Below are 20,344 nucleotides of genomic sequence, written 5' to 3' on the forward strand. Positions count from 1 at the left end.
TATGTTAGTTATGCAGTTGGCTGGCCCAGGCTGGGGAAGGGGGCTAATGTTCTGCACCTCATTTCCGGGTCTTTTTGGACCCAGCCTATCTGCCCTGTGATATAAATAAGAGGGGTAGGCCGGGTCCCAGAGCTTTATTCGGCTTTAGTTTGCTCAAGAAGATGTTGTGATTTCTGTGGAGCACCAAAGAGGGGACTGCTGGAAGGCACCAGGTGTCTGGACAACCGACAAGCCTTGGAAAACACCATTAATAGACTATAACCTTGCTGAGGTATGCCTGGGCAGCCTAGTTAAGTCAGTTAGGGAATGTTGCATTGTACTATTCATGTTGGACTGAGCAGCAAAAAGTAAAGTTGCATCAACTGTTCTAAGCCTGGTCTGAAGTCATTTAAAAGGGTACACCATTGTTGTTGCAATATTAAAGAGGACAAGCTAAGTAAAGCACATGTGGAGTATGAAGCGAGGCAACTACTGACGGTATACTCATCAAGACACGCTAAAAGAGTCATGCAGTTGCTATGTATAACCAGAAATAGTGCAAGGTACATTACAGCCTGTAGTGAAGCATGGTACCTGGTGTAGGTGACGGGTCCTGCAATAGCGATCTGGCTTCCTTCCCAGCGGTCAAGTTTCCCAATGCAACTGTGACCGTTCCTGCGTTACAGAGACCCATAGCCTTGCTGCATGGTACTGGAATAAGGGAGCTAACAAGAGCATGCATGAGGTCTGCACTAAGCGCACAGTGCCCCATTCTGTCACTGGGAGTGAGATGACAGAAGTATGCTGAACATGTGTAGCCAGTTTCTGTTTCAATCTTTTTTTTATTGTTTTTTCAACAGAAAAATATAAAGAGTTACAAAATAGAAAACCAACTATAATATCATTGTTTACATCCAGCACATTCTGGAAATATTTTTAGGCGAACTGGAACAGATATATTTTGGGGCCTGTCCACCAAATATGAAGGCGTGTCTCTACCTGTCCTCATCATCGAAAGCATGAGGATGAAGAACCTTGAAATATTTTTGAGAGGAATTCTGGTACTAACTACCACCTAGAGTAAACCTTAAAGCTCACCTCTACCAGTGCTAGACACTGTACATTTTCTACTGCACACTGTGTAAGGCTCATCTCTAAGACAGGGAGTCGCTTTAATGTTTTATGTTTCATACACTTGGTCATGGGCATTGATGAATACGCATGAGGTACCCCCAGGTGCAAGGCAAGTGGCCCGGTCCTTAAGTTATGTTGTGGGGGTAGTCTTGAGGGGATATCCAGGGCTGTACACCAATAGGGCAAGTCAAAAATCCAATATTTAGTGGAGTGAGGAAGGGTTAGATTGTTTTGTCTGTGTTTTTATTGTCTTGTGTCACAAGGACAGGAAACGTCCAAATAATGGGGTCAAAGACAAAAATAAAAATTCATTTTAGTCTTTCAAACATTATCCAAAACTAACCAAAAAAATATTTTCTGAGATTAGGCTTTGAACTTCTATCTGGCTTCTAGGATTGAGAAGCTGGTGGACGGGGCCCGGGACCCCAGTGAGTTTCTGGAATGGCAGCGGCAAATGCGGGAGAAGGATCTGGAACGTCAGCTGGCTGAGATTGAGTGCCGGAGGCTGGAAGGGAAGCTGAGCCGAGAGGAAGCTGTTCTAGCACGGCAAAACCTCATCCAGGAGAACAAGAAGAAGGCCGTGATGAAGAAAGAGGAGGTGAGGTGCTGAAGTAGGCAGATTTGTAAGAACCACTACTTGTGCGCTTGTGAATTAAAGCTGAGCTCCAGGAAAATTTCACAACTACCTGCACTGCAAGGGTCAAATGCTAATTTTTGCCTATGGTACCGTTTTTAAAAACATACTTACTTAGCTTATCCCTTGCATAGGCAGACTTCCTCCACTCTGTGTGGCCAGTCCCCTATGGTGTCCTGTCTGTCGGGCACAATCGAATGCAGTTTTTCTCTAACTTTTTAACATCGGGGGATGCTTGAAATCATTTTCTGGGCTTAGGGTACCCGTACTAATTCATAGATCTACAGCTTACAATACCTTAGTGTGATGGTTACTAGGATGAATGCTCCTTACATTTGGGGTCATTGGGAACAAACCCCTTACACATAGCTAAAATGATCCTTGTTATCATCAGTTACTTATCTAAAAAGGCAAACGTTGCTCAATGAACCCCTAGCAATCTCTGGAGGAACCCTAGGGTTTCATGGAACCTTGGTTGAAAAAGGTTGCTCTAGAGTCATCCCAGGACCTGCAGTCCTGCATTGTGAGTGAAGACGTTGAGCACCCGTCCCCAACCTTGAGCATTGGAGGAAAGAGTAGAATGCCAGGAAAGAGTCCTGGTAGGTAAAACTGCTTTTTAATGGTACCCTAGACAAAATCATTGTTTAACCCTTGCAGTGCAGGGGCAACCCCACTGCAAGGGTAGTTTTACATTTATATGGAGCTCAGCATGATGTAAAGCAGGTTGCCACTGCTGCAAAGTCGTGTAATTATTCAGAACTGTTGTATAGCTCTGAGGTAGATGGGATTCAATAATCTGTATTCTGTTGCCTGTCTCTATGTGTGGCATTAATCATTACAAATCCCATTCTAGTTCTTAAGACAAACAGCCTCATCCCATCTGTGACAACAATAAATAATCACAAATAATAGTCATGCTGAGATCGTAAACTACATCAACAGATCTCATTTGCCGTTTTTTAATTCATTAGAGTATTAACGCAATAGTAAAGCACAGAACGCAAAGGCTGAATGTCACAGTTAATATACAGTAATATCTCCACTGATAATTCACACAGCTATCATAAAGAATAAACCTCTTACAGGAAATGTGTAAGGGTAGAAATACGCAGACTAGTGGCTTGTTTTTAACTAGTTCAGGATCTGGATCCTTTCCCCCTTGTGTAAACAGGATTTATCTTCTGTGGGATATTCAGCACATCTTTTTTATAGGACATCTACTGTAATGCTCTATAACAGCTTTAGTTGTAAACACTTACATACACCACAGGAGCTTAGAAGAAATCTCCCAATGTAGGCAAAATTCCCCTCTAATGCCGCGTACACACGACCGGACTTTCCGGCAGACTAGGTCTGAAGGGGTTAGCCCATCGGACAATCCGATTGTGTGTGGGCTAGTCCGTTAGTTTTTCGAAAAATAAATCCGACGGACCTAGAAATAGAAAATGTTTGAAATCTATCCAACGGACTCAATTTCCGATGGACTAAAATCGGGAAAAACGTTCGTCTGTGTGCTGGTCCGAGGGACCAAATATGATACAAGGGAAGCTATTGGCTACTGGCTATTAAACTTCCTTGTTTAGGCCCGTTTACGTCATCGCGTTTAAAACAAACTGACTTTCGAATGGACTTAGTTCGTTTGTGTGTGGCCAAGTCCGTTCGTATGGAAAGTCCGTCGGAACTCCGCTGAAAGTCCGTCGGGAAGACCGTTGGACCTAGTCTGCCGAAAAGTCCGGTCGTGTGTGCACAGCATTAGACAGCTGTCACTGAAACAGCTGTCCTCATTGAAAGATTTATCCTCTCTTCTTGTACTAATAACAAGATTGTATTTGACCTCACTTTCATAGTGACAATAGTCACCAGTACAGATATACAGTGCCTTGAAAAAGTATTCACACCCCTTTAAATTTTCCACATTTTGTCATGTTACAGCCAAAAATGTAAATGTCTTTTTTTGGGATTTTATGTGATAGACCAACACAAAGTGGCACATAATTGTGAAGTGGGAGGAAAATGATAAATGGTTTTCAAAATGTTTTTACAAATATGTGAAAAGTGTGGGGAGCATTTGTATTCAGCCCCCCTGAGCGAATACTTTGTAGAATCACTTTCACTGCAATTACAGCTGCAAGTCTTTTTGGGGATGTCTCTACCCTCTTTGCACATCTAGAGAGTGAAATCTTTGCCCATTATTCTTTGAAAAATAGCTCAAGTTCTGTCAGATTAGATAAAGAGTGCCTGTGAACAGCAATTTTCAAGTCTTGCCACAGATTCTCAATTGGATTTAGGTCTGGATTTTGACTCGGCCATTCTTACACATAAATATGCTTTGATCTAAATAATTTCTTTTGTAGCTCTGGCTGTATGTTTCGAATCGTTGTCCTGCTGGAAGGTGAACCTCTGCCCCAGCATCAAGAAGTTTTGCAGACTCTAAAAGGGTTTCTTCTAAGATTGCCCTGTATTTGGCTCCATCCATCTTCCCATCAACTCTGACCAGCTTCCCTGTCCCTGCTGAATAAAAGCATCCCCACAACATGATGCTGCCACCACCATGTTTCACAATGAGGATAGTGTGTTCAGAGTGATGTGCAGTGTTAGATTTCCGCCACACACAACATTTTGCTTTTAGGAAAAAAAATTCCCGTTTGGTCTCATCTGACTAGAGCGCCTTCTTCCACATGTTTGCTGTGTCCCCCACATGGCTTCCCGCAAACTGCAAACCGGACTTCTTATGGCTTTCTTTCAACAATGGATTTCTTCTTCTTGGCACTCTTGTATAAAAGCCAGTTTGTGGAGAGCATGACTAATAGTTGTCCTGTGGACAGATTCTCCCATCTGAGCTGTGGATCTCTGCAGCTCCTTCAGAGTTACCATGGGCCTCTTGGCTGCTTCTCTGATTGATGCTCTCCTTGCCCGGCCTGTCAGTTTAGGTTGATGGCCATGTCTTGGTAGATTTACAGTTGTGCCATACTCTTTCCAATTTTGGATAACAGATTGAACAGAGCTCTGTGAGATGTTCAAAGCTTGGGATATTAACCTAACCCTGCTTTAAACTTCTCCACAAGTTTATCCCTGATCTGTCTGGTCCTTGGCCTTTGTGATGCAGTTTGTTCACTAAGGTTCTCTAACAAACCTCTGAGGGCTTTGCAGAACAGCTGTATTTATACTGAGATTAAATCACACACGGTGTACTCTATTTACAAATTAGGTGACTTCTGAAGGCAATTGGTTCCACTAGATTTTAGTCAGGGGTATCACAGTTAAGGGGGCTGAATGCAAATGCACGCCACACTTTTTTTTTTTTGTAAAAAAGTTTGAAAACCATTTATCATTTTCCTTCCACTTCACAATTATGTGCCACTTTGTGTTGGTCTAGCACATATAATCCCGATAAATTACATTTACGTTTTTGGTTGTAACATGACAAAATGGGGAAAATGTCAAGGGCTATGAATACTTTTTCAAGACACTGTAAAGGTAAGGCCTTGTTCAAATGGGCGTACTATAGCATATGCCCGTGAAATGAGCTTTATTCATTTCAATTGGGGTGCAGCGTGGGAGTTTGGGGCCATGAACCTTGCACCCACACGGCTGTCAAATTGGGAGCAGAGGCTGTTTACCAGTTTAAATAAATGGGACTGTCTGCACAGGGATGCACAGAACACCTGTGTATTCCTAGGTGAGCAAACCCGGCCCTTGCACAGGAGTACATTATAGCATACCCATGTGGACGAGGCCTAAAGCTACCTAATGGGGACACAGGCAGCAGCAAGAACTTGAAAAAAAAGTTTTGCCTTTTTATTCGCTTTAATGGTGTATTAATGAATACAGAGCTGCATTCATTTGTGTCTGTTATATCTGCCTAGAATTTAGATTTAATAAAAAAAAAAATAGAGATCATTTTCTTTACCCATGCTCTAATGTTACATAACATGGGGAAAACAATTCTGCTAAATTTAAAGATGAATTTTTGTTTTAATTAATACTTTTTTTTTTACATAATTAACACTTTTTTCTTAATGCGGAGCGTGATTAGTTTGGTGTGACCTTATCCATTCCCCTAATGCACCTCTGCAGCAATAGATAACTTACTGTATAATAATGATCAACTGCTCCATGTTATCAGAAAACAATAGATCATTATTTCATTGATCTTTTGCCCTGCTCTAAGATGGCCTCTGAAGTTCACGGTAAATCCTAATGCTGTAAAAAAGTGTAATAAAAATGCTTTAATTCTTTAAAGTGGAATTGTAGGTTGATTGAGGGTTGGCAGCATTTGCCATGATGCACATGTATGTATAGCTTATAGGCAACATTATGGCAGACTTAGCTGGATTTGCCCTCCTATAGGGCTGACATCTCCAAGCTCCCCATCTCTGCTTCATCTACCGCCACTGCCATATTCTCCAGTACTTTTTACAGCCCAATGTCCTCTCACTTCAGTCATTGAGTGGCCATTGATAAAGTATGCTGGAGTTACATTGTCCCAGCAACTGGCGTTATTCTTGGCATCTTACAAATACCATGAATGGGCCAGCAGTGTACACTGAAATGTGCTGCAGACAGTTTACAGGGAAAAAATTAGGAGAAAGAGAGAGGAATTTTTTTTTGCCAAAAAGCTTGCTTTCTTTTCTAGAGATTAGTCCTACTTTAGCTCTATGCTCCAAATCACTCTGCCCTGTACACACGGTCGGAAATTCCGACAACAAAATCCATCTGATTTTTTCCTCCGGATTTTGGCCCAAACTTGTCTTGCATACACACGGTCGCACAAAGTTGTCGGAAAATCCGATCGTTCAGAACGAGGTGAAGTAAACCACGTATGACGGGACTATAAAGAATGCAGTAGCTAATAGCTTTCGTCTCGTAATTTATTCTGAGCATGCATGGCACTTTGTCCGTCGGAATTGTTTACACATGATCATAATTTAAACGATTGGATCTTGTTGTCGGAAAATTTTAGATCCAGCTCTCAAACTTTGTGTGACGGAAAAAGTCAGATGGAGCCCACACACGATCGGATTTTCCGACAATGCGATCCGATCACACATTTTCCGTGGGAAAGTCCGACCCATGTGTACAGGGCATAAGTCTGCTATCACACCTAAGCGTTGTGCTTTTGAGCATTTTTTGGAGTGTTTAGTCACGTGTTTTTGAGTGTTTTTGCACAAATTTGCACAGCATTTTTAAAGTGTTCATGGACTTTGACATTTAAAGGATCCGGCAGCCGCCAGCTTCCTAACCATTGACTCACTCTTGTTGTCAGCAGAGATTAAAAAATGCAGCAACCTTCCCGAATCGAGCTACAAAAAAACTTTTTTCAGCTTCAAGTGTTTGGCTTCATTGGAGATGGGAACCAGCTCCTTAGAGAAGAATTACATGTTTTCTCTCTGAACGGTTTGGAGCTTTGAGCTACAAAACACTCAGGTGTAAATGGGGCCTTACTGAGTGCTGTGTAGTAAAATCGCAAGGCCAAGCGCCAATAGATTTAACTCCTATGCTTAGTGCTGAATCATGGCTGGAGTTTCCAATGTACCCACAATTGAAAATCCTTATGACTGTACTAAATAGCACTCCCATGAAGCACTGTGTTGCAGGATTGTTCATGGTCTTCTACTTATGCCTTTGTTGTATAGGCACAAAAGCTGATGCGCCAGTATGCAGAGAAACGCCTACAGGAAGAGAGAGATATGAGAGATCTGGTAGAACAAGTGTCCGAGGGGCGCAAAAATACCAAACAAGCCCGCCTGAAACTCCAGAAATACAAGCAAAGAATAGGTATGGTATATAGATTAAAGCTGGCCAAAAAACGTTGGCGGTTAAAGGCGAAGACCTTCCAAACCTGAAGTTTCAGTGCTGAAGGATGGTAGCCTTTTGTGCCACACGCAATCGTTATAGCTCTATTAATTCACCACGGATTGGTGTTTTAATCTGTCAACATTCATATAATATTTAAATCACTTAACTGTCACCACAGTGGGAATCATTTATATAAACTAGACTTTATGACTTGGCATTCATGTATGTAATTTCCAAGCTAGCCTGGTGCAATACAAGACCTTTTTTTGACTACATGCCGTTTCCCACTAGCTCTGATGTAGATAACTATTATTTTAAAATTACTGATACCAGTGGGGTCCTTGAGATCAGAAGTCTGATCTGTCCAGTCAGCACATTTACCCACAGGTCAGCTGGGGGATGATGTTTTTGTATCTGGCAGTGGACCCACTACAAGTTAGATATCCTGACAATAGCTACAGCAAGAGCCTTACTGGATCATCTCCATGAGATGTTCAAGCCAATGTGACTCTAGTTTAATTATCTGAATACTGAACAACATTTTATTTTAACCATAGTGATACTAACATGCAGGCCCATTAGCTAATGCACTAGCGTTATCTTGGGAAAGATATAAAATGTTCAACTGTGCCAAAAATCAACTTCTGACACTTTTTAAAAATTAAAAATGCAAGGAACTGACTTTATTCAGCACAGTGAGTGGAGCCAGTTGAGAAATAATTCTGTTATACTTGTGTGGTCAGCTGTGTTCAGAAATTATGGTTTATAGCATAGATGCAACCTAAATGTCGAAATGTCTATCTTACGTGCATACAGATGTTTTAGCTTATTAGCATCCATCAGAGCAAGATAAGGAAACCATGATGTTGCTAGTGTAAGGCTTAAAGCGGAGTTCCACCCTAAAGTGGAACTTCCGCTCATCGGATTCCTCCCCCCCTCTGGTGTCACAATTGCCACCTTTCGGGGGGGGGGGGGGGGGACAGGATACCTGTCTTTGACAGGTATCCTTTCCCACTTCCGGGAGTCCGGCCGCAGCCGTGATGCGGCCGTGACGTCACCGCGGGGCTCCCTCCTCCCTCGGCCGCTGGTCTAATAGGAGAGAGGAGCGGGGCTTCGCGCATACGCAGTAGTGTTCCCGGCATGAAGTCAAAAGGCTACACTGCCGGGTTCCCTTACCCGCAATGGTGGTGGCAGCACCCGACAGCTGATGGAAACATCAGCTGCGGTGCCGACATGGAGGGACTGCAGGACAGGTAAGTGTCATTTTATTAAAAGCAAGCAGCTGCAGTATATGTAGCTGCTGGTTTTGAATATTTTTTTTTTCTGGAACACCACTTTAAGAAAGAAAAGTAGTTACATTTACAAACCATTTATACCTTATTTTCAGTGCAAGAGGTGACAGAGGAGAGCCGGGAGCTGTTACGACAAGCTCTGGAGGATGCTGAAGAGGAACTGAAGAAGAAATTTGAGTTGATACGTGAGATTCGAGCCATGGAGTCCGTGCCGATCATCAGACACAAGTTCGTAGATTTAACAGAGGTGAGTAAGTGAGAACAACATCTTGGCATCAAACGATTTTCTCTGTGACCTCATATACTGTGATGGTCAGTTTTTTTTTAAAACTTATAATATGTTGCAAATGTGGTATGTTCTACAACTCTGAGATTTTCCTAGAGCTACCCCCATCCTTTCGATCACTCTTTCCTAATCAGACTTTCACACATGTAAACAGTCCCCCAAAACTCACTTGTTGAAGAATGCATTACCCCTTTTTCTCTTTACTCCCATTCATCTCTGAATAACCATCATCCCAGCACCTCCAGCCATTGTCATCTGCCTTATCCATGGTATTTAGTACCCCCCACCTCATAGATGGCAACGCCAGCCATAGATGGTTTGAATCTTGGCCAGTTCAGGAGGAACTGATTGAGATTTAAACTATGTATGGGCAGGCTGAATGTACCAAGTTTCTTGATCGAGCCACTTGGGTACAACCTGCCAGATTTACTTAGAATTATCGCTAGCGGCAGCTATAGCCCCTAGCAATAAACACATAACAACAATAATATACAACCAACAAGAATCATTCCCACATATTGTGCTGCTAAAGGATTAATTATATCAGTCTTCCATCCCTTTTAGACTGCAGCACATGGGCTGAACTGTGAGATGTCTATAGCGGAGCTCCATGAACGACTGTCCCTGCTGAAGGAGGCTGAGAGGAAAGCAGAAGAGGAAAAAAGGGATCAGATACTGGAGGAGAAGCAGACCAAACAACAGATGCTTCTGGACACCTTGGAGCAGATCTCACTGCACAGGGCAGCTATGGGCAAAGCAGCTCTTCTCAAGTTAGTGCAATGTATTGACCTTTCTTCAAAGGGATATAATAGTGGTTATGCTAAACATGTCTGATTCATATACCCAGGGCTTGAAAAATGCAGGCAACCAGCCTTTTAATATTGACCTCATAGGGTGCAAGTCTTCACGTTTTTTTGGAAATCATTTTTTTCAGGACATTCGGTGCAATCAAGCCGAACCATGCTTTGTAGTTCTTCTTAGATCTTAGAAGAAGTTTACACCTTCACTTCAAAACTTTAATTTATATATAGGAAATGTTGGATAAAAGGCTTGGGCTTTCTATGAGATTTGTGCAAAAGAGCCAAGCCCATTGTAAACTGGATTTCCCCTTCTGTTTTTAAGTCTGTACTGGAAAGATAAGCAACACCGAAACAGGAAGTTTCCTGTGTTGGAGCAAGGTGGAATTCCAGGTATGGATACTGCATATCAGTGAAGAAGACACTGCTACTCCAGTGATCTCCACTAGCTTGCAGGTTCCATACTGAGTGGCTGCTGCTAAATTCTGAACCCAGGAGGTCAGCTGCTTCACGCCAGAGCCATTCAGAGAATGCTTTGCATCTGTTGAGTGAATACAAAGCATTCTCTGATTGGACAAGGTAGAGGCATGGCGGTGACTCTTCCAATGTGCTTGGCTTTTTTTTTTTTTGCACAGGGCAAGCCACAGGTTTGCATCAAGAGCTATTTAGCATTCTGCAAAGTAGACCTGACAGATGATGCATGCTAACGTATTTACATGTTCTAAACAAACAGTATCTCTGTATCTTTAAGCATTGTTGAGACATTTTAAAATCATGTTTAGCTTCATAACACAGGTATTGAAATCATGTTTTTTTTTTCTATGAGAACAGATCTTGGTAACCTTCTAGTCCTCTATTGTAAACAACCAACAGTTGTTTCTAAGCCAGTGGTAATCACCTTTCTTAGGGCTTTTTCACATGGTACTGATGTATGAGCATCAGAAATTCCTGGCAGAAACAAACAGGAGGATGGGCTGTATATCAAAATAATTTGTCGGTGTGGTAATTCTAGCCCTCCTTGCCCTCTCAGTAGCTGCAACATTTGCAGGTGGAACTGTTTTTTCAAATCAGCTCTCTAAAAATACTAATCAATTTTTTTTGAACCAGTGCTTTGGAACAGGTACAAAATCTGTGGCATCCAATCCCTTTAAATTATAACGGCCAGCCACCGAGAGAGAAAGATGGCTCCAAACCTTCTGCATATCCCCCAGAAACAGCAACACGATGTCCGCATATAACGCAACCTTCTCTTCTCCCATTGCCCTCCTGAATCCCTGTATGTTCGGGGAGGATCTTAAAGCAATGGCCAGTGGCTCTATTGCGAGGGCGAAGAGCAGGGGTGATAATGGGCACCCCTGTCTCACCCCCCTCGCCAACTGGAACCACTCAGAGCACTCTCCATTTATTCTCACCTTGGCCCTAGGTGCCTCATATAATATTCTAATCCATTTAACAAAATTAGGGCCAAATTTAAATTCCTCTAATACTTGACAGAGATAGTTCCATTCGAGGCCTTAACCACCTCCAGTGACAAGATAGCCCTTGTCCCATTTTCCGTTGGTAACTGGAGGTTTAAATATGCCTGCCTTATATTCACACTTGCAGCTCTATCTATTACGTCTAAAACATAAAAGGGATATTGGCCTATAAGATACTACTTCAAGTTGATTTTTCCCCTCCTTTGTCAATACAATAATTGTTGCTTCTGTCATAGATGGAGGTAGTTTACCCTTCCCGGCCACCCAATTGAGTACTTCCAGTAGTTTTGGAAGCAATATGCCTCCATACCGCTTTTATATTTCTATTTCCAGGCCATCTAGTCCTGGGGCTTTCTGGTTTTCCATGGCTGCTGTTGCACTTTGTAGCTCTTCTATTGTTATTGGGGCCTCCAGTCCCTATATCTATCCTCTTTTGAGAATGACGGGATCCTAAACCTTTTAAAAAAATCCCACCCTCTACATTTGCCTGTGATGTACTGTACAAGTTTTCGGAATCATTTTTAAATGCATTCGCTATTTCCGATACAGAGCTGGTGATTCTGCCCCCATTGACCAAAATGGCCTGTATGATAGATGAAGGTGCATTTTGCTTTATTAGGACCAGGATTTGTCCCACTCATTCTCCCTCCCCAAAAAAAGCTTTGTTTTTGAAATAGCCTCTTATTTTCTGCTTTCATCCAGACAGTTTCTTATATTCTTCCTGTTTGTCCGACCATTCCCTATTCCTTTCTAGCGCCAGCTCCACACGTACAGTGCTTCCACTACTCTCATTCTCTCCCCATTGATGATCTCTTTTGCCCTTGTTTGTTTCTTTATATATGAGATTTGCAGTATCAGCACGCCCCAAAGTAACGCCTTCAGGGTATCCCAGATCACTCCCAATGGAGCTGACTCCACATTTTACTTTTACAAACTCCTCTAGGCTGGCTGCTATTTTTTCTGAATCCTCCATCAGCTCCAGCCAAAAGGGGTTTATTTTCTATTCACTCCTACTATAACTATTTTTATTGAAAAAAAAAAAACGCAGATGAGTGGTCTGAAAGACCTCTCGATTCATAATCTACCTCCTCTATCATATTCAAAGCCTCTTCACAAGGTTGATTCTGAATAATGTGGAGTGTGTCTAACGTGGCGTACACACAACCGGTTTTTCCCGTCAGAATAAACTCCAAAGGTTTTTCCGACGGAGTTCCGCTGAAACTGTCCTGCGTACACACGATCACACCAAAGTCCGATCGTTAAGAACACAGTGACGTACAGCATGTACGACTGGACTAGAAAAAGGAAGTTCAATGGCCAGTAGCCTTCTGTCTCATACTTGCTTCAGAGCATGCATCGTTTTTGGTCTGTCTGACTTTTTCTGTCGGACATTGCGCACATGTGTACGCGGCATTAGAGTAACAGGAATACTGTCATGCCTCCAGATTCCACTTCCTCCAAATATCCACCAATCCTGTCCCCCCACAAAATTGGAGGAGCAGGATGCTAGGTATAATGCCCAGCAGTGCTCCAGGTGGAAACCTGTCCAGACTCCTTGTCCGTGGTCATATTAAAATCTCCTGCCACTATAACAGGTACTTCTGGCTTGTCCATGATGAACTTAATTCATTCAGAATCTCTGTGCCAAATGGCGGGGGGGGGGTTTAAAAACGTTAGCCAGTACGCAAACCCTGTCCCCTACTGAGCAGAAAAAGAAAAACGTATCGGGGGGGGGGGGGGGTATTAACGTTAGCCAGTACGCAAACCCTGTCCCCTACTGAGCAGAAAAAGAAAAACGTATCGGGGGGGGGGGGGGTATTAACGTTAGCCAGTACACAAACCCTGTCCCCTACTGAGCAGAAAAAGAAAAACGTATCGGGGGGGGGGGGGGGGGGTATTAACGTTAGCCAGTACGCAAACCCTGTCCCCTACTGAGCAGAAAAAGAAAAACGTATCGTCCATACTCATCTAACTTACTCTGCCTACAGGAGAAAGCCACCCCCGAATCTACCAAAATACTCACCCCCCTCAAATAGAGGTGTGAACAGAGTGGTATTGTACCTGGTAGTTCCTGCCCTTCAAAGTTCAAATTGTATCTTTCTCGAGGTGTGTTTCCTGCAAGCAGAGTATTTTGACCTTATATCGGCCATAGAAAAAAATTGCTAATTTTTTAGACGGATCCCACATCCCCCGAACATTCCAAGAACATATCTTTAGCCTTCTGGTTTGCCTCAGGAACTTTTCTCTCCTTTCTCTAGTAACTGTCATTTTTCTCTCTTTTTCTGCTTCTCCTTTACAATTAATCCTAACTTTATTCCTCCTATTTCTGACTTAAAGTGAGTTTCCATATTTCTTATGTTCAGGTGCAATATCAAAAAATCATAACTTTGTGGATCTTCCCCTTCCTGCGTTACATCTAAATATATGTAACGTGCCCTCATACTCTCAATCATCCATTCACACACTCCAATCTCTCCCTGCCCTTCTTTGGGTCCATACCGAGGGCTTCTAAAGTGACTGTGTCTTCTAACCAAGGTAATATGCGCAAAATAATCTATCCTGAGTATTTGTTGTTGTCTCACATGTCCTCACATTTTTGTAAATATTTTATATACCTTTTAATGCGACAACATTGAAGAAATGACACTTTGCTACAATGTAGTGAGTGTACAGCTTGTATAAAACAGTGTAAATTTGCTGTCCCCTCAAAATAGCTCAACACACAGCCATTAATGTCTAAACCTCTGGAAACAAAAGTTAGTACACCCCTAAGTGAAAATGTCCAAATTGGGCCCAAAGTGTCAATATTTTGTGTGGTCACTATTATTTTCCAGCACTGCCTTAACCCTCTTGAGCATGGAGTTCACCAGAGCTTTACAGGTTGCCACTGGAGTCCTCTTCAACTTATCCATGACGACATCACAGAGCTGGTGGATGTTGGAGACCTTGCGCTCCTCCACCTTCTGTTTGAGGATGCTCCACAGATGCTCAATAGGGTTTAGGTCTGGAGACATGCTTGGCCAGTCCATCACCTTTACCCTCAGCTTCTTTAGCAAGGCAGTGGTTGTCTTGAAGGTGTGTTTGGGGTCTTTATCATGTTGGAATACTGCTCTGTGGCCCAGTCTCCAAAGGGAGGGGATCATGCTCTGCTTCAGTATGTCACAGTACATGGTGGCATTCATAGTTCCCTCCAGAGGCGTAGCTTGAAGCTTATGGGCCCTGATGCAAGATGCAAAAGTTGACATGCCCCCCCCCCACACTTCCACCATGTTTGCAGATACACCCACCACATGCCAAGATACTCAAAGTGGCTTAAGAGTTTTAAGTTCCCAGATTTCCTCCTTACATTAGAGGACAGGGATCACCACTGGAGAATCAGAGGACAGGAAACCCTAGCAGGTCACTTGACAGAGCTCCTTTCCCATCCCAGCACTGTATACAGCTCCTCTCCCCCACCAGGGCCGCTGATAAGCCAGTACAGCTGACCCTGTTGTACCGGGCCCAGCCAGTAGGGGGGGCCCGAGCAATCTTAACAGCATTTAGAATAATAAAAAAAAAAAGAAAAAAGTCTGACTGCACAGGGCTGACCAAGGGAGGAGGAGAGCATCACCCCAGGAGCCTGGATCTCAGATAACACAGGGATCTATGGATAAGAGAAGAGGGGACTTGTATTCCTATCAGCACCCGAGCCTCCCTCCCCCTTCTCGGGAAGGACAGAACATCTGAGCTCTCCTCAAGGCAAGATAACAGGTGACAGATTGCATTCTTCTCCTGTGATCCCCTTTCTGCCTCTGTACAAATCTGTGCTGTAAACTTGCCCTGCACCTCAGCAGGACAGGTCTGGTGGAAGTGAAAGCTAAATTCATGAATATGTTAGGAAAATAATGGGAATTTTCAGGGACTACACACAGATGCATTTCACAAAATCATTCTTTTAATATAGTTGTATGTTGAATATATTTATATAGCACCTGAAAAGTCCCAGTATATTCCTAACATATTCATAAAGTTGAGTATTAACAGCAAAGAAAGTGTATACATATATATAATACAGCCCATCTCCAGGAAATGAAATAAAGTCCAACCTTGCAGTGTGTGTGTGTGTGTGTGTGTGTGTGGGGGGGGGGGGGGGGAATAGACACTTTCACTTACCTGTTTCCATGCTCCAGCCAGCTGCAGAGCCCTCTTCCTCCACCAAACCTCATCACATCGCAGAGGGGCTGAAGTGTGAGCAACTGGGCTTAGGTATCTGTTTGTGAAGCAGTGATCAGCAGTGATCCAGAGGATCGCCGCTGATCACAGCCCATAAACAGTTTATGAACCAGAGATAATCAGGGGAGAAATGTTTGAACTTGTTCTCCCGCCGATTATCTCCACACACTGAGAATACTCATTGAATGACACAGAAACGGCCAGTTTATGAAGCTGCGATCTCAGCGCTTCACTGGCGATCTGTGTCAGAATTCACACTCCCCGATTCACCAACTCAGAGGTGGAGAATCGGGGAGTAAAGACAGAATCTGGGGGATCTGAGGAGGAAAGAGGAAGATGATTAACTTCCTTATGCCTCGTTCAGACTCCCAACACTGTAACCATGTCCCCCTGTCATATGTATGTGTATACATATATATATATATACAGTGGTGTGAAAAAGTGTTTGCCCCCTTCCTCATTTCCTGTTCCTTTGCATGTTTGTCACACTTAAGTGTTTCGGAACATCAAACCAATTTAAACAATAGTCAAGGACAACACAAGTAAACACAAAATGCAATTTGTAAATGAAGGTGTTTATTATTAAAGGTGAAAAAAAATCCAAACCATCATGGCCCTGTGTGAAAAAGTGGTTGCCCCCCTTGTTAAAACATACTGTAACTGTGGTTGTCCACACCTGAGTTCAATTTCTCTAGCCACACCCAGGCCTGATTATTGCCACACCTGTTCACAATCAAGGCATCACTTAAATAGGAGCTGCTTGACACAGTAAGGTCCACCAGAAGATCCTTAAAAGCTACACATCATGCCGAGACCCAAAGAAATTCAGGAACAATTGAGAAAGAAAGTAATTGAGATCTATCAGTCTGGAAAGGGTTATAAAGCCATTTCCAAAGCTTTGGGAATCCAGCAAACCACAGTGAGAGCCATTATCCACAAATGGCGAAGACATGGAACAGTGGTGAACCTTCCCAGGAGTGGCCGGCCGCCCAAAATTACCCCAAGAGCGCAGCGACGACTCATCCAAGAGGTCACAAAAGACCCCACAACAACGTCCAAGGAACTGCAGGCCTCACTTGCCTCAGTTGAGGTCAGCGTTCATGCCTCCACCATCAGGAAAAGACTGGGCAAAAATGGCCTGCATGGCAGAGTTCCAAGGAGAAAACCACTGCTCAGCAAAAAGAACATCAAAGCTCGTCTCAATTTCTCCACAACACATCTTGATGATCCCCAAGACTTTTGGGACAACATTCTGTGGACCGATGAGACAAAAGTGGAACTCTTTGGAAGGTGTGTGTCCAAGTATATCTGGCGTAGAAGGAACACTGCATTTCATAAAAAGAACATTATACCAAGCGTAAAATATGGTGGTGGTAGTGTGATGGTCTGGGGCTGTTTTGCTGCTTCAGGACCTGGAAGACTTGCCGTGATAAAAGGAACTATGAATTCTGCTGTCTACCAAGAGATCCTGAAGGAGAATGTCCGACCATCTGTTCGTGTACTCAAGCTAAAACGAACTTGGGTTCTGCAGCAGGACAATGATCCTAAACACACCAGCAAGTCCACCACCGGATGGCTGAAGAAAAACAAAATGAAGACTTTGAAGTGGCCTAGCCAAAGTCCTGACCTGAATCCTATTGAGATGTTGTGGTATGACCTTAAAAAGGCCGTTCATGCTCGAAAACCCTCTAATGTAACTGAATTAGGACAATTCTGCAAAGATGAGTGGGCCAAAATTCCTCCAGGACGCTGTAAAAGCCTCATTGCACGTTATCGCAAACGCTTGGTTGCAGTTGTTGCTGCTAAGGGTGGCCCAACCAGTTATTAGGTTTAGGGGGCAATCACTTTTTCACACAGGGCCATGATGGTTTGGATTTTTTTTCACCTTTAATAATAAACACCTTCATTTACAAATTGCATTTTGTGTTTACTTGTGTTGTCCTTGACTATTGTTTAAATTGGTTTGATGTTCCGAAACACTTAAGTGTGACAAACATGCAAAGGAACAGGAAATGAGGAAGGGGGCAAACACTTTTTCACACCACTGTATATATATAATGTCTGTGTGTGTATACATGTATATATTATGTAGGGGGACTCTTTATTTTACTAACATTAATCACACCGTGTGTCAGTGTATTGAGCTGTGATAATTTATCACTGCTTAATAAATTGACATCTCTGTGTATCAGTGAATTTCTAGTACTGTAATCTTGTAAAGTCTCACGAGATTCCAGTATTAGGGGCCGTTCTCCAGTGTTAGAAGCGTTTGTAGATCGCTTCACTCCTCCAAGTGTGAATCGATCTACTCCGCTTTATAAACTGACATACAGAGGAGAAAGATCTCCTCTGTGAATGCCGGAGAATGAAGTAGTGAATAGATTTCACTGCTTCATAAAAGGACACCATAGTCAGTAAAACATACACAAGCGCTGTAGGGAACCATTCAGCGCTGGAAGAAGCCAGCTAAAGCAAAAAATTGGGTAAAGCTGGGTACACACACATCAAAATTCAGTTTAGCAGTAATCGGACAAATTTTGATCTATGTGTAGCCCTCCGTGTTAGAAGCCAATCATTATACCACCTTGGTATATTCATATGCCATCCCACATACTGACTCCTACCACCTTTGATCACTTAAAATCACTGAAGTGGTCATTGTGGTTAGAGTGTTCCTTTAATATCTCTCAGAAAAAGTTAACCTCTGTATACTGATTCCATTTCATTTGATCATCCTCTAGTTGTGTTAAATTGGTGGGGGGTGCTGCCTGTATACCCTAGCCTCTCGGTATAGGGGCGGGGCCAGGGATGTGGCTAAAGGGGGCCCCATCAGGTAGGCTGTACGGGGCCCCATGATTTCTATCAGCAGCCCTGTCCCCCACACTACAAAGGCCAGAGTCACATTCCTTTACACACAGTCTGTCAGCCTTCACAGGGTATATCTGCCTTTAATGTTGCCGTTCTGACCTGTGAAATTCTCTGGTCGGAACGTTGCAGTAGGCAGATACACCCTTTGAAGATCGTGGCTGGCTGGCTGTTTTGTAAAGAAATGCGATTTCAGCCCTGGGGAGGAGGAGCAGTATAGAGTGCCGTAATGGGAAAGGAGCTCAGCAGTCGGGCATAGCATCCAGGGCAGAGGGGATGGTCAAAGGGCTTTGGGGGGCCAACTTAGATCTGGGGGGGCAAAGCCATGTGACACAAAATCTGGAGCCTGCAGCCCCTCAGGAGGTGTTAAGGGATTTGTTTTAGCAATTTCTGAAGGTTTCTTTGTCCGTGTTGGCAGGCTCCCAGGTGACTTTTTGTGTGTCTTTTCCCCAGTTGTCTGGGAAGTGGGGTAAGCAGACATCTCCGGGTGAGGTACAAAGAATCCCAGCTGGTGACTAGGAGACACTGAGCGGTCTCTTACCTCACCAGTAACATCCGTCCCATCATGGCTACAGGACGGCACTCTTCTCCTCTTAATTCTCTGAGCTCAGTTACCATTCCATGTTGCCAGCACACAGCACAGACACTTCCCCATCTTGGGCTGTTCTCACCCCGTGCTCCTCTCCATTCAGGAAAAGGCTCACAGCTTCTCCCCAGGCAATGAGAACAGAGAGGTGTGGACTGTGGAAGGCAAAGTGGAAGCCCAGTATTGGAACGTGGCTGTGGGGTCCTAGGGCAGATTGGAGATGGACTTTGTGGAGTTTATGATAATATAACAGGGAGGCTGCAGGGGCCCTGAAGAATGCGATATAATAATTACTATTATATCTGTGTATTAATTTGTCTAGTCCCTATAGATTAGTTGGCCTATTAAAAGTCTGATGAGCACAACGATAGAACAAGCACCTCTGCTTAGTAAACAAGTTACATTTATTTCCCAAGAAAATAGGAATGTACTAACATCACACACTACACAACACAGTATATATACAGAGCATAGAACAACAATGAAATATCAAAGATACTTATCACACATGGTTTCATCTGCTGGTTCTGGATGATAAAAAGGAGTCTAGGCCACATGGATTAGGCCTGAGCCAACAGTCAGAGCAAGGCCTCAAGATGGCCTAGTCATCAGGTTAGCAGATGACAACCTCATGGCAGGCTTTGCAGCGAACAGGGAGACAGAGCTCTCTGTAACAATCCTTTTTTACAATCACACACCATCCAAACCGCATTCCCATTGCCTGCCCAACTCTGCTTTTGGGCGAATCACAGTATCTCTGGGGCGTCTCCTCCACAGGTTATACTTCTGACCGTCTTGCCATAATTGGCCTCTAGGGGCAATGTCTTTCCATGAATTGCGATTAATCCAACTGGGTTCAAACCTTGGGTTTGATCTCCTGTGTCTCAACTCATTAATCATCTCTGTCAGTTAGGTTCTCTTTGAAGTTCCTAAGTATAGCAGGAACTCTCATAGACAGCTCGGAGTCAGCATTGTCATGCAGAGCTAGGCTTAACTGACTACATTCCAATGTTGGGACCATATGTCAGTCCTACAGAGAGTGAAACTATGGCAGCCTGGCTGAGCTTGGCAATAGTAAACATATGTATAAAATCCAGAAATGTGATATTAATTCATGTTTAATTCCAACAGGCCCCCTGGAGCTAGGGGCGGGGTTGCGATTGTGACCCTTGCAACCCCTTATGCTACGCCCATGGTTTCCTCAATGAACTGTAGCTCCCCAGTGCCTGCAGAACTCATGCAGCCTGAGACCATGACACACCCACCGCCATGCTTGACTGTA

At 43.4% G+C, this 20,344-nt stretch overlaps 1 protein-coding gene across 1 annotated transcript in view; it reads left to right on the forward strand.

Moving 5' to 3' along the window:
* Nucleotides 1-20,344, forward strand: part of CFAP99 (cilia and flagella associated protein 99) — a 162,205-nt gene that overhangs the window by 108,583 nt on the left and 33,278 nt on the right. The window contains exons 11-14 of the mRNA XM_077477913.1: nt 1,507-1,711; nt 7,384-7,525; nt 8,934-9,085; nt 9,689-9,894. Coding sequence (XP_077334039.1) covers nt 1,507-1,711; nt 7,384-7,525; nt 8,934-9,085; nt 9,689-9,894 — 705 coding nt within the window. The remainder of the gene's footprint in view (nt 1-1,506; nt 1,712-7,383; nt 7,526-8,933; nt 9,086-9,688; nt 9,895-20,344) is intronic.

Source organism: Lithobates pipiens, unplaced genomic scaffold (genome assembly GCF_037356315.1).
Source record: "Lithobates pipiens isolate NorthernLeopardFrog02 unplaced genomic scaffold, aLitPip1_a1.2 Scaffold_13, whole genome shotgun sequence".
Taxonomy (NCBI): Eukaryota; Metazoa; Chordata; class Amphibia; order Anura; family Ranidae; genus Lithobates; species Lithobates pipiens.